Source organism: Arachis ipaensis, chromosome B09 (genome assembly GCF_000816755.2).
Source record: "Arachis ipaensis cultivar K30076 chromosome B09, Araip1.1, whole genome shotgun sequence".
NCBI classification, from domain to species: domain Eukaryota; kingdom Viridiplantae; phylum Streptophyta; class Magnoliopsida; order Fabales; family Fabaceae; genus Arachis; species Arachis ipaensis.
In genome coordinates this window covers 85,005,854-85,025,351 of record NC_029793.2, presented here as the reverse complement: position 1 = coordinate 85,025,351, position 19,498 = coordinate 85,005,854, and the positions used below count along the sequence as shown (strand labels likewise).

At 38.4% G+C, this 19,498-nt stretch overlaps 2 protein-coding genes and 1 long non-coding RNA gene across 3 annotated transcripts in view; 2 read left to right on the top strand and 1 right to left on the bottom strand.

The window, feature by feature from the left end:
- Positions 1–12,751, top strand: part of LOC110267124 — a 17,826-nt gene extending 5,075 nt beyond the window's left edge. Inside the window, exons 2-3 of the long non-coding RNA XR_002354470.1 lie at positions 7,237–7,244; positions 11,559–12,751. This is a non-coding gene — a long non-coding RNA (uncharacterized LOC110267124). The remainder of the gene's footprint in view (positions 1–7,236; positions 7,245–11,558) is intronic.
- LOC107618334 (ubiquitin carboxyl-terminal hydrolase 2) lies at positions 7,534–11,073 on the top strand (the record flags this gene model as incomplete). Its single annotated transcript, XM_016320362.1, is given in 6 exon segments — positions 7,534–7,588; positions 7,714–7,769; positions 8,064–8,110; positions 9,652–9,698; positions 9,813–9,915; positions 10,017–11,073. Coding segments are annotated over 5 exon segments (1,005 nt in total). The 3' UTR covers positions 10,794–11,073.
- On the bottom strand, positions 12,810–14,511 carry LOC107615642 (CBS domain-containing protein CBSX6-like). The gene has a single exon (XM_016317688.2). The coding sequence runs from the start codon at positions 14,214–14,216 to the stop codon at positions 12,942–12,944; it is 1,275 nt and encodes a 424-aa protein (XP_016173174.1). The 5' UTR covers positions 14,217–14,511; the 3' UTR covers positions 12,810–12,941.

The window sequence follows — 19,498 nt, the reverse complement described above, 5'->3', positions numbered from 1 at the left end:
TGTTTTAAAATAAAATAATAAATAAATTATAAATATACATTCTAAAATATAATTATAGTCTAACAGCAATTCTGCCTACAGCAATTAACAAAAAAATCAAACATTCCATAAATGGCTCGTTCACTTATTAGGATTATGTATGAATTACGAATCTAATTTTAGTTCAAACTAATCTTAAAATTTACAACATGAACTAAGGCTTACATTTTCGCTCAGTCCCTTAGCATTTCTTCCCAAAGATTTGGGATCATGCAAGTGTTTGATTACAAAGAAATTGTAGTGTACTATGTATGAATATAGGTGTCAGCATGGTTCATCCATTGTGTAGACAAGTCTTTGCCAAACTTTTGTGTTCTTTTTTGGGACCATCAGTGAAGCTATGATCAGTGTCATGTTCTTTGAATGTTCAAATAACATGTTTCTGCACCCATCATGATAAGCCTCTCCACCATGAATAACTCTTAATTGTTCTCAATCAAAGGATCCAGGAGATGACTATAGTTTGAATGATATGCCATTTTGTACCTGCAAATCTGAATTTGAATCATCATGAACATCAATAGAACTTAATCTGAGCCGAAAGCTACATCGAGATACAAAACCTTTAAAGAGTCATTGTTCCATGAATTATAAGAGTATTGGTTCAATTATGCCCACAGCAATTCTGCCTACAGTATTCAGCCATTCAACAATATTGCAAAACAGAGTAAGTTTCCACTTTTCAGCATTAACAAAACAGAGTAACAAATTAACAATTACAAAGTAACAAATTAAAACAGATTAACAAATTAACAATTACAAAGCAGCAAAAGTGCAAAACACTAAAACAGCAATAAATTGAACAAAAATCGCGTAACGGGTACACTAGGAACGTCTTCATGTTTCTGTATCAACTGAGGAAAAAAAGGAACGAAGAAGATGAGCAGAGGACCGAAGAGGCGAAGAATGAAGAAGATGAGCAGAGGACCGAAGAGGCGAAGAACGAAGAAGATGAGCAGAGGAAGTTCAGAGAAGATGAAGACCACGAGTCACTCACCTGGGTTCGATGGAGGGCTACTGGTGTTGAGGACCAGGCGACGATGAAGACGATGAGAGGGCTACTGGTGTTGAGAAGTTGAAGACAATGGAGGGCTACTGGGCTGGGAACCAGGCGACGATGGAGGGCTACTGGTGCTGAAGACCAGGCGACGGCGGTGGCGCTGACGACCTCAGACTGCGGCAACGATGGAGGGCTACTGGGCGACGATGGAGAGGAACTTCAGAGGGCTAGGGTTCACTCACTGTGAGACTGAGATGAATGAATGGGGGTGGGGGTGCTGGGTCGGGTAGGTTTTCATTTTTTTAATTTTTTTAAAACAATTAAGAAAACGGCGTCGTTTAAAGGAACCGGCCAGTCACCGGTCCGGCTCAATCGGCCGATTTTTGGCCGGTTCACCGATTTTTGAACGGTTCTTTCTCTAGCGGTTTTTAAAGGAGGACCGGACCGCTTACATTGCCGATTCGCGGTTAAACTGGTCGAACCGGCCAGTCCGGTCCGGTTTTTAGAACCTTGCTTTTTAAGTTAAACTTTTTGCTTAATACAATTTGTAATTTCATTAAGTTCAATTTTGACGACCTATTTTATGTCAACCTCTCTTTCTTTGCCTATAATTACGTCCTTGGTTTTTCTTTGTTGAATTTTTCTTTTTTTTGTGGAGCTGCAGATTTTTTTTAGACAAAAAATTCAACGCAATAAGGAAGATAGTTAGAAAGAAAGGATCGGACTAATGACGTATACAATACTTAAATTCTCGATGTAGGTGCTACATACATAGTCGGTTCTCATCCTTCAGAGACTACGAGTATACTCGCTTTCGCTACGGCTCCGGTGGTTTCCCTTAACCAAGCCACTGCCTATGAGTCGCCGGCTCATTCTTCAACAGGCACGCGGTTAGAACCCCGGGCTGGGCTCCTCCACTAGGCAAGAGGATAGCAAGTTACAAATTCTGTCTTTTTCTTGGTAGGGCATGTATTTTACTATAAAATTGAAGTAGTTAACGGTGGGAGCATCTTGTAGAAGTCTTTTCGAATAATTTTTCGTAATAAACCGAAAATTAAACTATAATCATCTTCAACTTTACTATCAACAACTAGAAAAATCAAAATCAGCTCACTTTTTGTAGCTCCTAATCGATTTGTTTATAACCTCTGCAACACATGGTTATTGATTCTTGAATATTCTGGAAAATGAACCTCTCCATAGAGAGAGAGAGAGAATGGTGTTAGTATATCTTAATTTCTTGAGTAAATAGTCAAATTAGTTAATTAGTTCTTGAAAGATTACTCATTTTTCAAATTAGTTTTCGAAAAAACTTTTTTAATCAAATCCGTCCTTCAAACATTTTAAATTAGTCATTTTGTCCTTCCATAATTTCCATTGCTAATGGAGTAAGATCTGACATGTTAAATGACACCACAATACACATTTAAAAGTCCTAATTGGCGGTTAATATGATAAGTTTATGAAATTAAATCAAATAAATCACAAATTAAGGGATTTCAATGCCTCAAGTTCTTCCCTCAATTAAAGTTTGATTTAAAATAATTTCATAAACCCATCATGTTAATAGTCAATTAAGACTCATATGTGTATGCTGTAATATCATTTAACATATCATATTAATAAATTTTAGCGCCGTCAATAAAAATAATTGGTGAAGAGAATTTAGAAGACTCCTATGTGTATGTGTATATTTATGAATTTAGAAGAGAATTGGTGAAGATTAAAGAAAAAGAAGGCCTGGAATCACTTTGAACAACAAAGAGCAAGAATAGAAAAGCAAACAGAAAACTCTTTGGACTAAATAGAGAGCTCTCTATGTTGAAATCAAGCTTCACGTGCAATGTGGGAGGTCAAGCATGCCATGCCAACCAATTATGCCCTCCTAGGAGCACTAGGTCCTTCAACGTGCAACGTAGGAACATTGGCATCCAACATCAAAACAGAAGCCGTGCGTACACATGATCCATGCATACGCACAAATGGAAAATTTTCTCATTCATGCGTACGCATGACCCCCATTTCAACGTGGGACGTGAAGACATCAACATGGTACATGGGCTATCATGCGTATGCATAACCCATGTGTAAACACAACAAGATAATTTTGAGGTATGCATGATGCATGCATACTCACAACACCTGGTTCATGTCCCATGTGGGATTTTTGGCGTGCAACACTTGAGAGCAAACAAACATCAGAATTGAGGGAAATTAAAGCCACGTTCAATGTGGGACTCTCCACGTCCAACATGGGTAAGACAGAGAGTGAATTAAATTGAAATTGAGCTTCACGTTGCACATGAATTCTACACGTGCAACGTGGGATTATGAACACTCTCTTGGGGTCTCAAACTAAGCCACTGAATCTTCAATTCTTCATTACTTGTGTGGTTAATCAAAGGCTCAGCTTAGACCCACTAATCACAGCATTAATTGAGGATTTGTAAGAAGAAAATATTAAAATATTGGCTGAAGAAAAACATTAATTAGTTAGATTTGATTTTATTTTAAATTTGATTCTATTTTAGTTTGAATTTGAATTACTTTTAGGGTTAGTATTTAAGAGGAGAAGTGCGACATTTTGAGGATTCTCTTCCTCCTTCTTCTTCTTCGGCACATTGTACTTTTCATAGTATTAGGTTTTCTCTAAAGACATGAGCAACGACTTAAGGTAAGGAGCTCTGCTGGTTCCTATGGACTAAGGCTTAGTTTGGTAAAGCTTTTACTTTTTAAAAGTAGCTTATAAAAGTTAACTTTTAAAAGATGACTTTTTAAAAGTTGTAGCATTTATATTTGACAAATCAAATTAAAAATAGCTTTCAATAAACACAAGCAACATCAATTGCGTTTGGTAAAATAGTTTTTAAAATTTAAAAATACTATAATAGACATAAATGTAAGTATTAAATTTGAAAATTAGTTAATATATGATGTTATATTAGACTTTTAAATTTTGAAAAGCACAAGCCAACTTTGAAAAGCTCTATTTTAGGTGTTTTTAAAAGTACCCCGATCTTTTAAAAGCTACAAGCACAAGCACATGATTTTTTTTATTTACCAAATACAATATGAGGAGCTTGAGCTTTTAAAAAGAACAAGCACCTCTTCGAAAAGCCTTACCAAACCAAGCCTAATATTCTAGCTTATGAGAAGTATACCATATTGCAGAGTGACGTGCTGCCTCAAATTCGTCAAGAAGAATTAGCATGATTCGGTGGACTCCGACTCCACAAGTACAAATGCTATGGGCAGAATATTGTTGTTTCCATCTTGAGCAATAACAATTAGTAACACACCCCGTATTTGCCATATAAATGTGTCCTATCAACTGATGCAAATGACTTACAGTGCTTAAAAATTTCGATACACACAAAAAAGGTCCAGAACACCTTATCAAGCTTGCTATACTCTCTGTCAATGAGGTTTCCATTGTAGTATAGAACAACAACACAATCTTGTACAGGGCCTGGGAGGTAGTCAGACAAAGCTTGTAAAAGGGTAGGAAGCATATTGTACGACTCTTCCTAGTCGTCATAAATATGTGCAATAGCCTTCTGCTTTTCCATCCACTCCTTTCGATATGATGACTTGAAATGATAGTTTTGTTGCACTGCACTTTGTAAATACAGACAGGTCAGCATGTATGATTGGCAGGATAACAGAACAAATCAAAGTGCTATCCAACTGAGCATAATTTTGAGACATTGTTGGCGCTAAGCAGGTATGTGACCCTCCAAACCTCTGCACCACCCTACAACAAAACTCTTATTTTTCATTATGTAACACAAATTTTAATAAACATTACTTTAATTTAGAATATTGTAGGATACAACACTTACCAATAGTTGTGATTTTGATGTAGTGATACGTAAAAGCTCCACGGACACCCAACAGAGAATTGCTTGCATCGACAATGATATTTCAGTCTATTGAATTCCAAAATTTTGTATTCAACATTTCTTTGAATGTTGTAAATTTTCACTGCCATCAACACAGCATCTCTACTCTTAAACCTGTAGCCCACTCGAGATTCTACCCCGCTATCCGTGTTGTAATCTTCGCTGTCACCGAGATTGAAAGGGTCGTCTAGTTGCATCGCATACAGATTAAGAGTGTGATAATGGTTTGAAACTTCTAATACCAGGACTGCTTCAGATATTGAAGAAGATGACCCAAAACTACCTCCTACATCACGAACCTTTGCATACCACTCCATAATATTGTTGCGCCATTAGCCTAGCATGTACATCAAACATTCTACTGACATATCAGCTTTAACCCAAAACGTCCTGTTAATAAAACATCCACAAGGCAGTGCCGACAGGAACAAGTTCCTATATGCGACTCTACCAACTACCTTTGAACCAATTGTCCCCATGTTGCTCAATGATAATTTTAAGCGCATCTAGAAAATCAACACAGCAAGTACACAATATCAGAGGTGAATTACACTTAAATATCATCCTCTATTCACCGTTTCTAATAATTCCATTAGGATAAACTACCACTAAAAAAATTATTATTGGCCATTTTTTTTAGATAAGAATTAATGGAATTGAGATATATTTAGTGTGAAAAATGAGTGAGCTAACAAACAACTTATATAAACTTTTTTTAAAATGTACATATCCAGTGTTGTAAAAACCGGACTGAACCGGTCGGTTTGATTGAAAAATCGATGAACCGGATCCTAAACCGGTCCGGTTTGCTAATTAAACCGAAAAAGAAAGAGAACCGATAAAAACCGATCAAACTTGGTAAAACTGGTCCAACCGAACCGCTGGAAATTAAAATTTTTCAAAATGGGTGGGGTGGGGTTCGAACCCTTATCCACAATGTGAAAGGAACAAGTCACAACCACCAAGCTATCACAATTCTAATTAATATGTTTTACAAATTGTTATATATATAGATATCTTTTATCAAATATATTTACTTCTATTTAATTTATTTTAATTTTAGTGATAAACTCATTTATTTTTAAATTAATTATATTTTATTTAACAATAATTATAAATTCACTTATTTTTTTCTTTTCATAATTATATAATATCATTATTTCTGTTTCATGTTATTTTAGAATAGCTGAATATTCTTAAAATATTAGTAAAAATATGTATTTTAAATTTTAACTTTAATTTTTTTACTATTTTTTATTTTTATTTATGTAGGATCGGGTTAACCGGTTCAACCAGTAATCCACCGATTGAACCAATGACCCAGTAATCCAGTAGTTTGACCGGTTCAATTACCGGTTCGGTTCTGACAACTATATCTAAAGTACAGAAAACCCTATACATTTATGCATTAAATCTCTCTTGTCGTTGTGGCCTATTCTGGTGCACCGCCGCCCGGTTTCTATCTTTCTTTCTTTCTTTTTATATTTATTTTTGGTATAGAGCCTCTCAATTTGTATATTTATTATTTGATGCTTTTTTTTGGGACCCGGGATATAACCGGTAGTGTATTTTGGTAATTTTTCTCATAGTTATTAAATCCAGACCGGATCGGTCGGTTCGGATTAAGTATCTGACCTTTTTGCTATTGGCCTGCGAAAAACCGATCTGATTCGAGTTGAACCGGTCAAATCCGGATTGAACCGATCAAATTGGCCCAACCGAATCAATGTAATCGCGCGTCCACAGTGCGCCAGCAGTGTGCGGGATCACAGTAGGAGACAACTTTATTGTATTAATCATCCAAAAGCAAGCCAGGATTCGAACTTGAGACATTCCCAAATTAAAACACAACTAATCCACCAGGCTAGTGTTTTCTTTGTTGAATAATATGCTAATAATTATATATATACTAAAAGGAAAAAAAACCTTTTGTTTACCAAAAACTTATCATCCTTAAAAAACTAATAATATCATATTAAAATAATTATATTGTAAAACATTATTTTTATTCTTCAATAATAATATTGTATTTATTTGTTTTTATAATTTAATTTTAATATATTAATATTATAAAATATTTTACACAATTATTCTATTATATTCTTTATTTTAAATAACTATTTATGTAATTATATACATAAATATATAAGATAATTATTTTTATTGACGTAGCGTTATTAATATACTTGTAAAGATATATATTTTGAATTTTAACTTTGATTTTAATTTATTTTTATAATTTTAATATTTTATTTAATTATGACTGAGTCAACGGGTAAATGAGTGACCCACCAGTTAAATCAGTAACTCAGTGACTCAGTTGTATGACCGGATTAATTACCGGTTCAGATAACTATGATTTTTTCTTATTAAATGTATTTTTCTAATTAATAATCTTTATTTAATTTAACCAAAAAAAAATCCATCGTATATCCCGTATTTAATTATTTATTTTTGTTTTCAGGTTTTATTTATTTAATTATTTTGTTTTGAATTGGAAATGGAATAAATAAATAAATTAAAAAGTAAAGCGGTGGAGAGCTGACGGTATACGAGCAAAAAGTATAAACCCTCATTTGCAAAGGTTGCAAGTAAGACGACGAAGCTACTCGAATTCGACATATACCAGAGACACACAGAGGAAGAGGTATTTAATCCTTCATCTGTGGTTTTGCTTTATATGAAAAATCCCATTCTCGTTTCGGTGCTGTGAAAACAAAATTAAAATTGATTCTTTCTTGTCTTTTTTTTTTTGTAATTTTTTGTGTGCAGATTGTTGATTCGTGTATCCAAAATCATGTCGTGGTGCACCATTGAATCCGATCCAGGTACGCTCTTTCTGCATGCTATTCAATTTTTCCCAATAAATTTGCAATTAGTTTTTTTTTTTAAATATTTCCTTTTATTTATTAATTTACTATGTTCGCTGAATGGTTGACGTCTTTTACACAAACATGTCTATATAGATTGCTAGAGTGAGGGCTCGCAAAAAAGTAATCTTATGTTTGTTTATTCTGTGATCACTGGATACATAGAATTTGATTCGTAAATTGGTACACTATGTAGTAGTTTACTGCTTTTTTTTTTTTTGTCATTAAATTATATATATTTTTCGTTGTCAGGGGTTTTTACAGAACTCATTCAGCAAATGCAAGTGAAAGGAGTACAGGTCTGTAACTTATTTTTATTCTATGAAATTTGTTTTCTTTTAGAATCGCACATACTTTTCATGGTTTTAGTTTAGGTTTGGATGTTGTTTTTCTCCCCCTTTATTTTTGGTATTCTCTTTTATGACTTTTTGCTTCCTTAAGGATTTCTGCTTTGATCTCATTGGCATGCTCTAGCATCCACGTTTTCACAGGGATAATAAACTGGCAAATATTGCCATTTGTGTTCAATATTCACTGGATATGTATTAGGACCCAGCTTCATGGTATGGGATTTCAATTTTGCGGGGTAAGGGTTGGGGCTATAAGGCATTGGGCTTGTTTATTTATCGTCTTTAGTAAAACGAAAATAGAACCATAGCTAAGGAGGTGTTTATGTATATGCGAAAGCATTGAGAAAATAGGGAATTTAGTTTCAGCTGTTTTCCTCTTGTAGTCTTGTGTAACCATTGACTGATATGAACACCAATTCATGGTAAATAATATTGGTGGTATATATGTTTATATTATGTTAAACAATTTGTTAATGCATTTTATATATGCAAGCATTGGGCATAAACTATATGCTGTTTAAAACTTAGCCTCCTCCAAAAACCTTTATAGCAAGCCATCAGAAACCCTATAAAAGCAAAGGTCTATGCTTAAATCCTAAAGGAATTGTTCCATCATTCTGGAACTAAAAATAACACGACAGCAGTGTACTTCAGCATAATAGCATTACAGCACCAAAATGTCATGAAGTAGAAGAATCATGTGCAACCTTATTTAAATTGATAATAGTTTGGGGAATTTCTTTTTTTCTTTTTCTTTTTTTTAAAAAAAGAAGGGGAAAAAAACCTTTCTGGGATAATGATATAAGATTTTTCATAAGTCACAACAATGGTATAAGTTGGTGGTTTCCTTATCAGAAGAGAAAATTGACCTTCGGAAATAGTAAATCTAGAAGGGGAAGATAACTACACTTCCCATCAACTGAACAAATAATTTATTTCTTGGAACAGGCTAATGGGGAGAAAAACAAGTGTTCATTTTGGTGACCAGAATAGTTCTAGTAAAATCTATGGACATGGAAAATAATTTCCTATCTGATTTAACTTGCAGTCAGGTTTGTTATGAAATGGATAAGCTGGCAACTTCATTTTATTTTTGTACCTCCATATTTGTTTAGTATTTCTGTCTGTAACTTTCTTTATGTATATTTTAGAAAGAGTACGGGTTGTAATTCCACCTAGAAAGTGAGAAAGCTGTAATTTCATTGTAAACTAAGCACTTCTCACATAGCAGCAGGGGACATGGGAAAAGGGAATTGGTGAGGGGAAAAAGAAAGGGGAATTCGGGAGAGGTCAGGCGTCTCAAGTTCCTGAGTTATCACTACAGACTATCAGTTTGTGTTCTTTTAATTTTCTATTAGTTTTCCAACTTGGATGCATGTATCAGATTCTACTGGTCTCATATCATCTTATGAGTTCCGGAGAGGAGATACATATCTCAGTTTCTGTTTTTGTTTGTGATTATGATCTTTGTACCTGCGATTATTTGGCAGGTTGAGGAACTTTATTCATTGGACCTTGAGTCTCTAAACAGCCTTAGGTTAGTGTACTGTCTCAGTTAGTATTGGACTTCTGATATTCACTGATCATGATAATTAATTTATGAGCATCTGCCTTTACTCCCTTTTTTTGGGATTTGCACTGTCAATAACAGGCCTGTGTATGGGTTGATCTTTCTGTTCAAATGGCGTCCTGGAGAAAAGGATGACCGTGTTGTAATCAAAGATCCAAACCCCAACTTGTTTTTTGCAAGCCAGGTCTGCTGCTTTGTTTTAATTTTTCTAACCAAATATCATAATAGTTTACCGTTTTACAGTTTTACTGATCTTAAAAAACTCTAATCCTTGTGCATTTGTAGGTAATTAATAATGCTTGTGCAACCCAGGCGATCTTGTCTATTCTTCTAAATTCACCAGATGTTGATATTGGCCCAGAGTTGACCAAATTGAAAGAATTTACCAAGAACTTTCCTCCTGAGCTCAAAGGTTTGGCCATCAATAATAGTGAAGCCATACGTACCGCCCATAATAGCTTTGCAAGGCCAGAACCTTTTGTCCCTGAAGAGCAAAAGGTTGCTACCAAAGATGATGATGTTTACCATTTTATTAGCTATCTTCCTGTTGATGGGGTGTTGTATGAGCTTGATGGATTAAAGGAGGGTCCTATTAGCCTTGGCCAGTGCTCTGGTGGACAAGCCGATATGGACTGGCTTAAGATGGTGCAACCTGTGATCCAAGAGCGTATTGAGAGGTATTCCCAAAGCGAAATAAGGTTCAATCTTATGGCGATCATCAAGAACAGGAAGGAGATTTATACTGCCGAGCTCAAGGAGCTTCAGAAGAGGAGGGAGCGAATTTTGCAGCAGCTGGCTGCATCGAAGTCGGAGAGACTGGTGGACAACAGCAACTTTGAGTTACTGAACAATTCTCTCTCTGAAGTTAATGCTGGGATTGAAGCCGCTACAGAGAAGATCTTGATGGAGGAAGAGAAGTTTAAGAAATGGAGAACAGAAAATATTCGTAGGAAACACAATTACATACCCTTCTTGTTTAACTTCCTAAAGATTCTTGCTGAGAAGAAGCAGTTGAAGCCCCTGATTGAGAAGGCAAAGCAAAAAACAAGCAGTACTAGTTGAAGAATGTACTTGTTAATCAGTTTAGACAAACATTTTATGTGGGTTTTTCTCCCCTGATATTTAAGCATGCTCATATGTATCATGTTGAAAACTTCCTAATTTATTGTTTTTTGCTCTAGGATTTAAGCAGTTGTTGAGTACTGTTGCAAACCTTTTGATCCCAGGTTACTTGCAGTGTTCAGTTTAAGATTCTTGAGTTCACTTTACTGGTGAATCATTTGTCTGGATTCGATAATGTGCCTTTAATTTTGTTTAGGGAAAAATTTAAGCTTTAAACCAACATTTGGCTTAGTGAATTTTACTATGTTTAATCTTTTATTGTGTAACACCCACCTACAACCAAGTGGATGGGAATTCCTTCACTGTCCATGATACTTCTATGAAAAAAAGGGGTCGAAAACAGTTTCTGTTGTCGCAGAACTTGGAAGGCCACATAGATTGTTAAGTAACAGACATTTTGAATTTTCAGAAATTTACTAAGCTTAACGGGATGTGCAAATACATAATGTTGCAGAGAAGTGAAATTAATGCTGGAAACTGCATTCCTTTGTTCTACAAATTGAAGATTCAAGTTCAAGCATACACATGCAATATGCATGGAGTTGAACTTTGAATCTGAGTTCTGATTAATACACTAATAAGAAAGCCTTAATACTTTTAAGAAATAGCGTAAGTGAAGCCCTTAATGCAAGCACTAAGTAAGAAACCTACCTTTCCTCAACTCTTGGGCTTGAAGCTTCTTTTCAAGCTGAATAGAAATGGAAGAAGAAGACAGCTGGTAGCGCAGGTTGGATCAACGCGTAGATTCCAGCTGTCCTTGTTGAATGATCGAGTAGCTTTGACTTCACCTTTTATCGAAATTGGGTGGGTGAATGTTCAGTCTATCTGAGTATAAGATCGAAAAGAATGAATGCATTGATTGCATTTCAAGTGAGATGTCCAAGAGAAAGGGAACGAGGGGAAGAAGCGACGAAGAAAAGAAGCGAATGAAAAAGCATGGCACGACGAGAATGGACGGTGTCTTATTTGGTGTATTGGCTCATTGAATCAATCTTTCTGGTTTGACAAGTGGAATCTTGAGGGATCAATTGCTAGTGTTAAACCCAAAGAGATTTGGAACCTTTTAGGCTTGTATTCACACCAACCAAATTTGAGTCAATGGCTTCATAAAAGCTATAGACAAGGTGATGCTTCTGTGTTTTACTCGTCCCTTTGGTGGATTTGGAGAGATAGAAATAAGGACTTATTTAACTCGGATGATTCTTGGAGTACTAGCAAAGTGGGTAGATTGATCCGTAGCTCAGCTAAGGAGCTACGTATTGTTTTCTCCATGCATCAATCCTGAACTCCTTCTCTTTACTTTGTCCCGGTTTCCTCCCACTGTTAATCCAGTTAAATTAAATTGTGATGCTAGTTTAAGTGCTTCCAATGGTCTTGCTGGTTTTGGTTGTATTTTCCGCAACTCTGATGGTTGTTGGTTGAAAGGCTGTACTGGGAAACTTGAAACTAGTACCGTTCTACTTGCTGAGGTTTGCTATTTGGTGGGGCTTACTGTTTGCTTGGGACAGTGGGTTCTGAGCGGTGTATTATGAAACAGATTGCTTGGATGCCTTCTCTTTGGTGAACAGAAGGATGTTCAGTAATGGTATTGCAGAGTGGGATTTGGCTAAGAAGATTCAAGAGGTCATGAATGGGAATTGGAAGGTTAGCATAGTTTTGATCCAAAGATCAGCAAACAATGTGGCTAATTTTATGGCCAAACCTGCTACCTCTAGTGCGGACCCGTATTTGGATTGGAATCAACCTTGCGATGAGCTTCAACACCTTATTAGTTTAGACATGATCCCAGCCATCTGATTTGGCTTGTGTTTTATTTCTTTTGTTTGTCTTCTTTTTTACTTGGATGAAAAGTATCTGATTAAGTTCCCTATTTTAAATCCAAATTTGAGGACTTTAAACATTTTCTGAGCTGAAGCAGATTGAGCTAAATAAAACCAACAGAGATATTATCTTCCATTAATATTGGCAACCTTCTTAGACATGAAAATCTTTTGGCAAATATCGCATTTCCAACACATGCCGCACAGCACAATAGACACAATCATTAAAAAGGAAAAATAAAAAAGAATTTTCAAGTCAGTTCTTATTTCACATTATCTCAGTGGATTTAGTTGCACGGATAAATGCAGTAGGAGGCTTTGTCACAGCATCTAAAATGTCGGCATATCCTACAATACCAACTAGAACATCATCCCTCTCATCCTCAGTCACCCAAACATGAGTTGCTCTGTGTGAAAGCATCTGAGCCATGACAGCAGCCAATGTGCTTTTCACTTTACATGTCAAAGGAGCACTTCTTCCTCTGTACATGCTCCTGCTTTGGCCGAAAATGCCGGGGCCTGAAGGGTTACTCAAGAATCTAATGCTCCTGCTACTGAACCTTTTAGGTCTTTTTGTATCCACACTCAACTCAGTTTCAATATCACTATTGTTATCGTTATCTTCAACTCCCATTACGAATTGTCCTGCGGACAGATTTGCCAAAGCCCAAGATGCAGCTATGTAATCACATTTCCACAACTTATGCGCAGAGATTTCCCCTATAATCTTGTTCTTGCCTTCCGGTGTTTGTTCCACCACTGCAACCGCAATGGAGTCCGTTGGAGTTGCTTTTGCTGCTTCAATGGCCGGTTTGAAGGATTCAACGGTGTTGTAATGGGAATTGATTGCACCAAGATGAGCCATGGAGGTTAAAGGAAGAGGTGCCAGAGCTCCAAGATAACCAATGATGAATCGGAGCACGTCTTCTCTGGAGAGGCAACAAAACTTGTTAGGAATCGAGGTAACTCTTGATGGTGATGATGTCGAGGATGCTTGAAAATTCATGCTTGTTTGTTTGCTGTTGCTAGATTCAATGTTCTTGAGCCATCTAGAATAGTAAACAACCGAGAAATGCTTGCACGAACCTTTCCATACAAGGCACTTGTGAACAAGCAGGCGTTTTACTCCTTGCTTCATCAATTCGAGTGCATCGATGAGCCTTGTTGAAGGATCAACAATCTTTAGTAGGGAGTTGTTTGGGACAACCACCTCGGAAACTGGGGAGTTGAGCTTCCTGTCCATGTCCAAAGATTGATCCTGACTACTAGTTGCCGTGTTGGCCAAGAAAGCAGCAATGTCAAGAGAACTGAGCATGCCAACAAATCTTTGTTGCCTCAGTTCATTGTCTTCATGGGCATTAACATCTGAGGATGATGACGACGGCGACAATGATCTCTTCTTCCAGATTGGTATGCTGCCTCCAGGTGAATCTGCTATTGCTTGAATTGCTGACTTAAGTGTCTCAGTGTCATGAAATTCAACCAAGTCAGGCTTTCCAACAGTGAGATCTCCCACTGTGTGATACACAAAGGCCAATGCCATAAACTTATTTGATTGATGGTGTTCTTACACCAGACTGGTTCCCACGATTCGTGTGCAATTCATGGCCATTTCATAGTTTCTGTATCTCCCGGATGACGAATCGGATCGATTCATGTGACTTAATGTTGTGAATGGGCTATGTGTGTAAAATGTATAGGATCAAATGTAGGAGAGAGTGAAAGAGCAAGAGATGTATAAGGAGAATTAGGATTTGAAGAAGGAGGTGATTAAGGAAAATTAATCAAACATCCAAATATATCTGTCTAACTCCGAAAGACTAGACTGACGAGGTCTACTCTGGTTTGTGGCTTATGAATATTTAGCATGTTTTGAAGAATGAATGGCTTGTTAGTTTAACACACCCTATATATGCGGTGTGAAATTGAGCAAACCAATTTGTTAAATCGCTAAATTTTTTTCAAGGCAATTACAACGGGAGAATTTATAAAATTGCTACTAACATCATTGAGATATATCATATATTCGGACACTCCATCAAAAATGCTGACAATATTAAGAGTGTTTTTTTTCAGTATACTATTATTCTAAACACTTATGATCAAAATATTATATTTTTTAAATTATTTATTTAAATGTCACCATTTTATCACGGTGCCATTCCATGTTTTTTCACATGCTAGAGCCTAAAATTCGGTTAAACACCATCCAGTCAGAATGCGAAAACAAATATGAGGGGTTTATGTTACCATGATAAAACAGTGCACCTAAGTAAAAACGACGACATTTTGGTAATAAAAATTTAAAACAGTAGTATATTGGAAAAAATTTGTTCCAATATTAATCTATCATTTTTTTTTTGAATTAAAGCGTGCTCAACACAGTACAGTGGAGCAAGTAGAGTCTAGGAAACATGTAAAAATTAAGTACAAATTATGACTAACAACCCCAAGTGATATCATCTCTTGTCAGCGTTGTACTTGTCATCAACATCCATAGGGGGCACTACCAAGCCACTCGTCAGAGAACATGAAGGACTTGTTGATTATTTCCACAACTCTTGAGCCATGATCATTAAAAACTCGATCATTCCTTTCGAGCCAGATTGCCTAAATGACAGTAAAGAATCCAACTAACCACCTCTTTTTCTCAAGCTTTCTCAGTGCCGCATGCTGCCAACTCTCAAAGTGTTGCTTCAGTGTACCTGGTATGGTCCATGACCTTCCAAGGGCGAATAGCCACGCGCTCCACACCTGCCACGTGATCTCGCACCCAACAAATAGATGAAAAGCAGTCTCCACAGCCTTACCGCATAAGGCACACATAGTATCCTGCTGACCAATAACACCTAGTCTGGATAGTCGTTCTTTAGTATTGACCTTCTCAATCAACACAAACCAAGTAAATAGTTCAACCCTGGGCGGAACGAAGCCTCTCCAAACCGCACTAGTGAAGCTATAGCTCGTTATTTCCTCCGGGAGGGTCGCTTCTTGCACCACCTGGATAAAGGATTTAGTTGAAAATACACCAGTTCTATCAAATTTCCAGACGACCTTATCCTCTCTCTCAGATGTTAGGTTTACTGGCAGTAAAATCTCATGGAGTTGGTTCAAAAGCTCCAGTTCCCATTGAAATAGCTGCCTCCTCCACTGGAAGCTCCATATCCACTCCAAGCCATCCCAAAACCCACGGTCCCCAATAACAGCTTCTTTAAGGTTTGAGACCGAGAATAATCTTGGGAACATCTCCTTCAAGACCCCACCAGGTAGCCAGACATCTTCCCAAAATCGGGTTGTTCTGCCATTCCCAACGTCCATCGATAGTCCTCTGATCATCCTTTCCCTTATTTGGGGTTCCTTTATTCGAAGCTGACATATATCCTTCCAAGGCCCCCCTCTTTGAGGCACAGGCTGCCCATGCAGCATCTCAGCAGGACTCATGTTATTACACGAACATACTACTTTCTTCCACAAGGGGCAGTCCTCCTTTGAAAATCGCCACCACCATTTAAAAAGTAGGGCCATATTCTGAATCACTGCATCTCCCACACCCAATCCATCCGCCTTTTTGGGCGCCATCACTACCTCCCATCTCACAAGTGGCATCCCGGTCCTCCTGTCCTCTTTACTCCACAGGAATCGTCTTTGTAAGGCTATCAACTTTTCTGCTACAGCCTTAGGCAACTTGTACAAGCTCAGATAGTAGATAGGTAAACTGTTAAGAACAGATTTTATGAGAACCAACTTACCCGCTTTATTAAGGGTCTTAGCTTTCCACAAACTAAGCTTTCCTTCCACCTTGTCAATTACTGGTTTCCATGTCTTCACGAGCCTTGGATTCGCTCCCAAGGATATGCCAAGATATCGAACAGGGAGGGATGCCTCCTTACACCCCAGCAGGCGACACATCTTCCACACCCAACGCTGTTCGCAGTTGACCGGAATGAAGCTGGACTTCTCAAAATTAATGCTCAACCCAGACATCAGTTCAAAGCAGCGGAGCAGGCGCTTATAGTTCCGTATGGTCTCTTCTTCTGGAGGGCAAAAGAGGATAGTATCGTCTGCAAACTGTAGGTGCGATAATTCTATGTGATCTCGGCCAACCAAGAGCGGACATATGCGCCCATTCCTCACCGCCTCTCCAATCATTCTATGAAGAACATCAACAACAAGGACGAATAGAAAGGGAGATAGAGGATCTCCTTGTCGAAGTCCCCTCTCCATTTTGAATGGTTTAGTAGGAGCGCCATTAACTAGAAGTGACATAGACGCAGAACATACACACTCCTTAATCCACTCCCTCCACCTATCTCCAAATCCCATCTTCTGCAGCACAATATCCACGAAGCTCCACCTAACCCTATCATACGCTTTTTGGAAGTCTAGTTTAATTATTGCTGAGCTCCTTTTCCGTGACTTCAACCACTGTACCGTTTCACAAGCTATCAAAGCCCCATCATGGATCTTCCTGCCCTGTACAAAAGCACTCTGAGTCTCGCCCACTAGTCCTGGCATCACATGTCTCATCCTTCGAACCAGCACCTTAGAAATGACCTTGTAAACACATCCTACCATACTAATTGGACGCAGATCCTTAATTTCAGTTGCTCCGACGAATTTTGGTGCCAACGCCACCCAGGTGACATTTGCGCCCCTTGGTAGCACTGCTGACTGGAAGAATCCCAACACTGCTTCTGTGAATTCCTTCCCAACTTCTGACCAACATTTCTTGATGAAATTCATGTTATACCCATCGCTCCCCGGCGCTTTTGATGAGTCACAATCCCACACTGCAGTCTTTATTTCTTCCGCAGTCGGTAGGCGCTCTAGCTCTGCTGCCTCCTCATCAGTGATGCACCTAACTAGTCCATCCCTAATACCTATACTCGGTGACGCCTCCTGATGGTACAAGTCCTTGTAGAAATCCCTTATAGCTACTTTGATCCGGGCCTGATTCCTCACTATTCTTCCACTGATTCTTAAAGCATCGATTCGATTGTTCCTCCTCCGAGTAGAAGCAATATTGTGGAAATATCTAGTATTTTTATCCATCTCCTTAGCATGTCTAGAGCGGGACATCTGCTTCCAATGTATTTCTTTCCTGACATACCACTTCTTACAAGATCCCACAAGCGCCTTGCGTCTAGCTTCCAATGTACCATCATGCAGGCCCTGGCTCGCCATATCATCTACCTTCCTAATCTCCTCTTCAAACTTATCAATCCGCATGTCTATATTACCGAAATTTTCTCGATGCCATCTCCCCAGCGGATCCGCCAAAGCTGCCAACTTATCTATAAATTGGACTTCACCTATGCTCCTCCACTCCTCCTTTACCACCCTCAGAAACCCATCATGAGTAAACCAAGAATCTAGGCTTCGAAAAGGTCTTCGGCCCCCTCCCGCCTTTGTGACGTTCATCACCAATGGACAGTGGACAACCCTCTTGGCCCCCCGCGTAGCCTTGTTTCAGGAAACTCTTCTAACCACTCCAAACTAACCAGGATTCTATCAATGCGACTACATGACTGGCCCCTGAACCATGTGAATCGACGATCAGATAAATCTAGGTCCCTTAGTTCCATGTCATTAATCCAAGATTTAAACTCTACTGCAGACTGTGGCAAAGACCCAGCTCCAAGACGGTCTTCCACTGTTACAACCTTGTTAAAATCTCCCATAAAATAGAACGGCATCTGACATAATCCAGCCAAAAAGCTTAATTCTTCCCACACAACAAGCTTTGCTTCCCTAGTATGCTCCCCATACACTAAGCAGAATGCACATCTAACATTATTTTTTATCAGCACCCCATCCACACATAACCACCTAGCTCCTTTATAACAGTTATTTAAATTAAACACCGTTTCATCCCACATTAACAGTAAGCCTCCAGATGCACCTTCTGCCTCCACAAACTCCCAACACACTCCATCATTACCCCACAATTGCACAACATCAAATTTACTCACCACCTCTTTCTTGGTCTCTATCAAGCCTAACATATGCACCTTAAATTTATTTCTGAAATTTTTTACCATACTTAATTTCCCCATTCCCGCCAACCCCCGTACATTCCAAGATGCAAAGATCATTGTAAACCAGATTTACACACCTGTTTTCTGTTTTTCGGACGACTTCTCCTTGCTTTTTCCTTCTGTTTGGCATGTTTTCTCCTCCGAGCTATTTTCTCATTCTGAGCCTGTAGGATTGTCATAATATCATCTTCCTCATTGTCTAGCACCACCCCAGATTCCATTGCCAAATCCCAAGCTTTTTTGTTTTCTTGCACCTCCTCCGCACGCTTGGTGTCAGAATTCTCGGATGCATCGTCGCTCTCCACATTGCTGTGTACAACTCCCTCACCTGCCAGTCCTCTCCCAATAATTACCGTATTCGTCACCGAGCTTTCCAACAACCCATTTACCTGTCTTGCACCGTGGCCATCTAGTCCAATACCCCCTGTCACACACTGTTGGTACTGATGACATTCCCCAGCGCATCCTGCTTCCGTACTTACCCCCACTTCCCCCTGGCTGTTAATCCCTTTTACCCCTTGACCGGTATTCTCACACCGTTTCACACTTTCCAATGCTCCCTGCACCTCACCATGTTGCTCAAACCCATTCGAGCTCCCCATTCCTCCCTCGGCCCAACGCCTAGCTGTCCCGCCCAAGGTACCCTGTGTATCACCTTCCATGGCCATCACCACGTTAGTGCAATCTTCGACCAGGCCTCCCATGTGTTGCGTAGGCATCGTGACCTCCAACCGGCCAACAGTCTCCAATTTATCCGCCCCTCGACGAGGAGGTCCCTCACCACAAC

Coding starts and splice junctions, on each gene's coding strand:
- LOC107615642 (XM_016317688.2), bottom strand. CDS start 14,216: ATGGCATTGGCCTTTGTGTATCACACAGTGGGAGATCTCACTGTTGGA.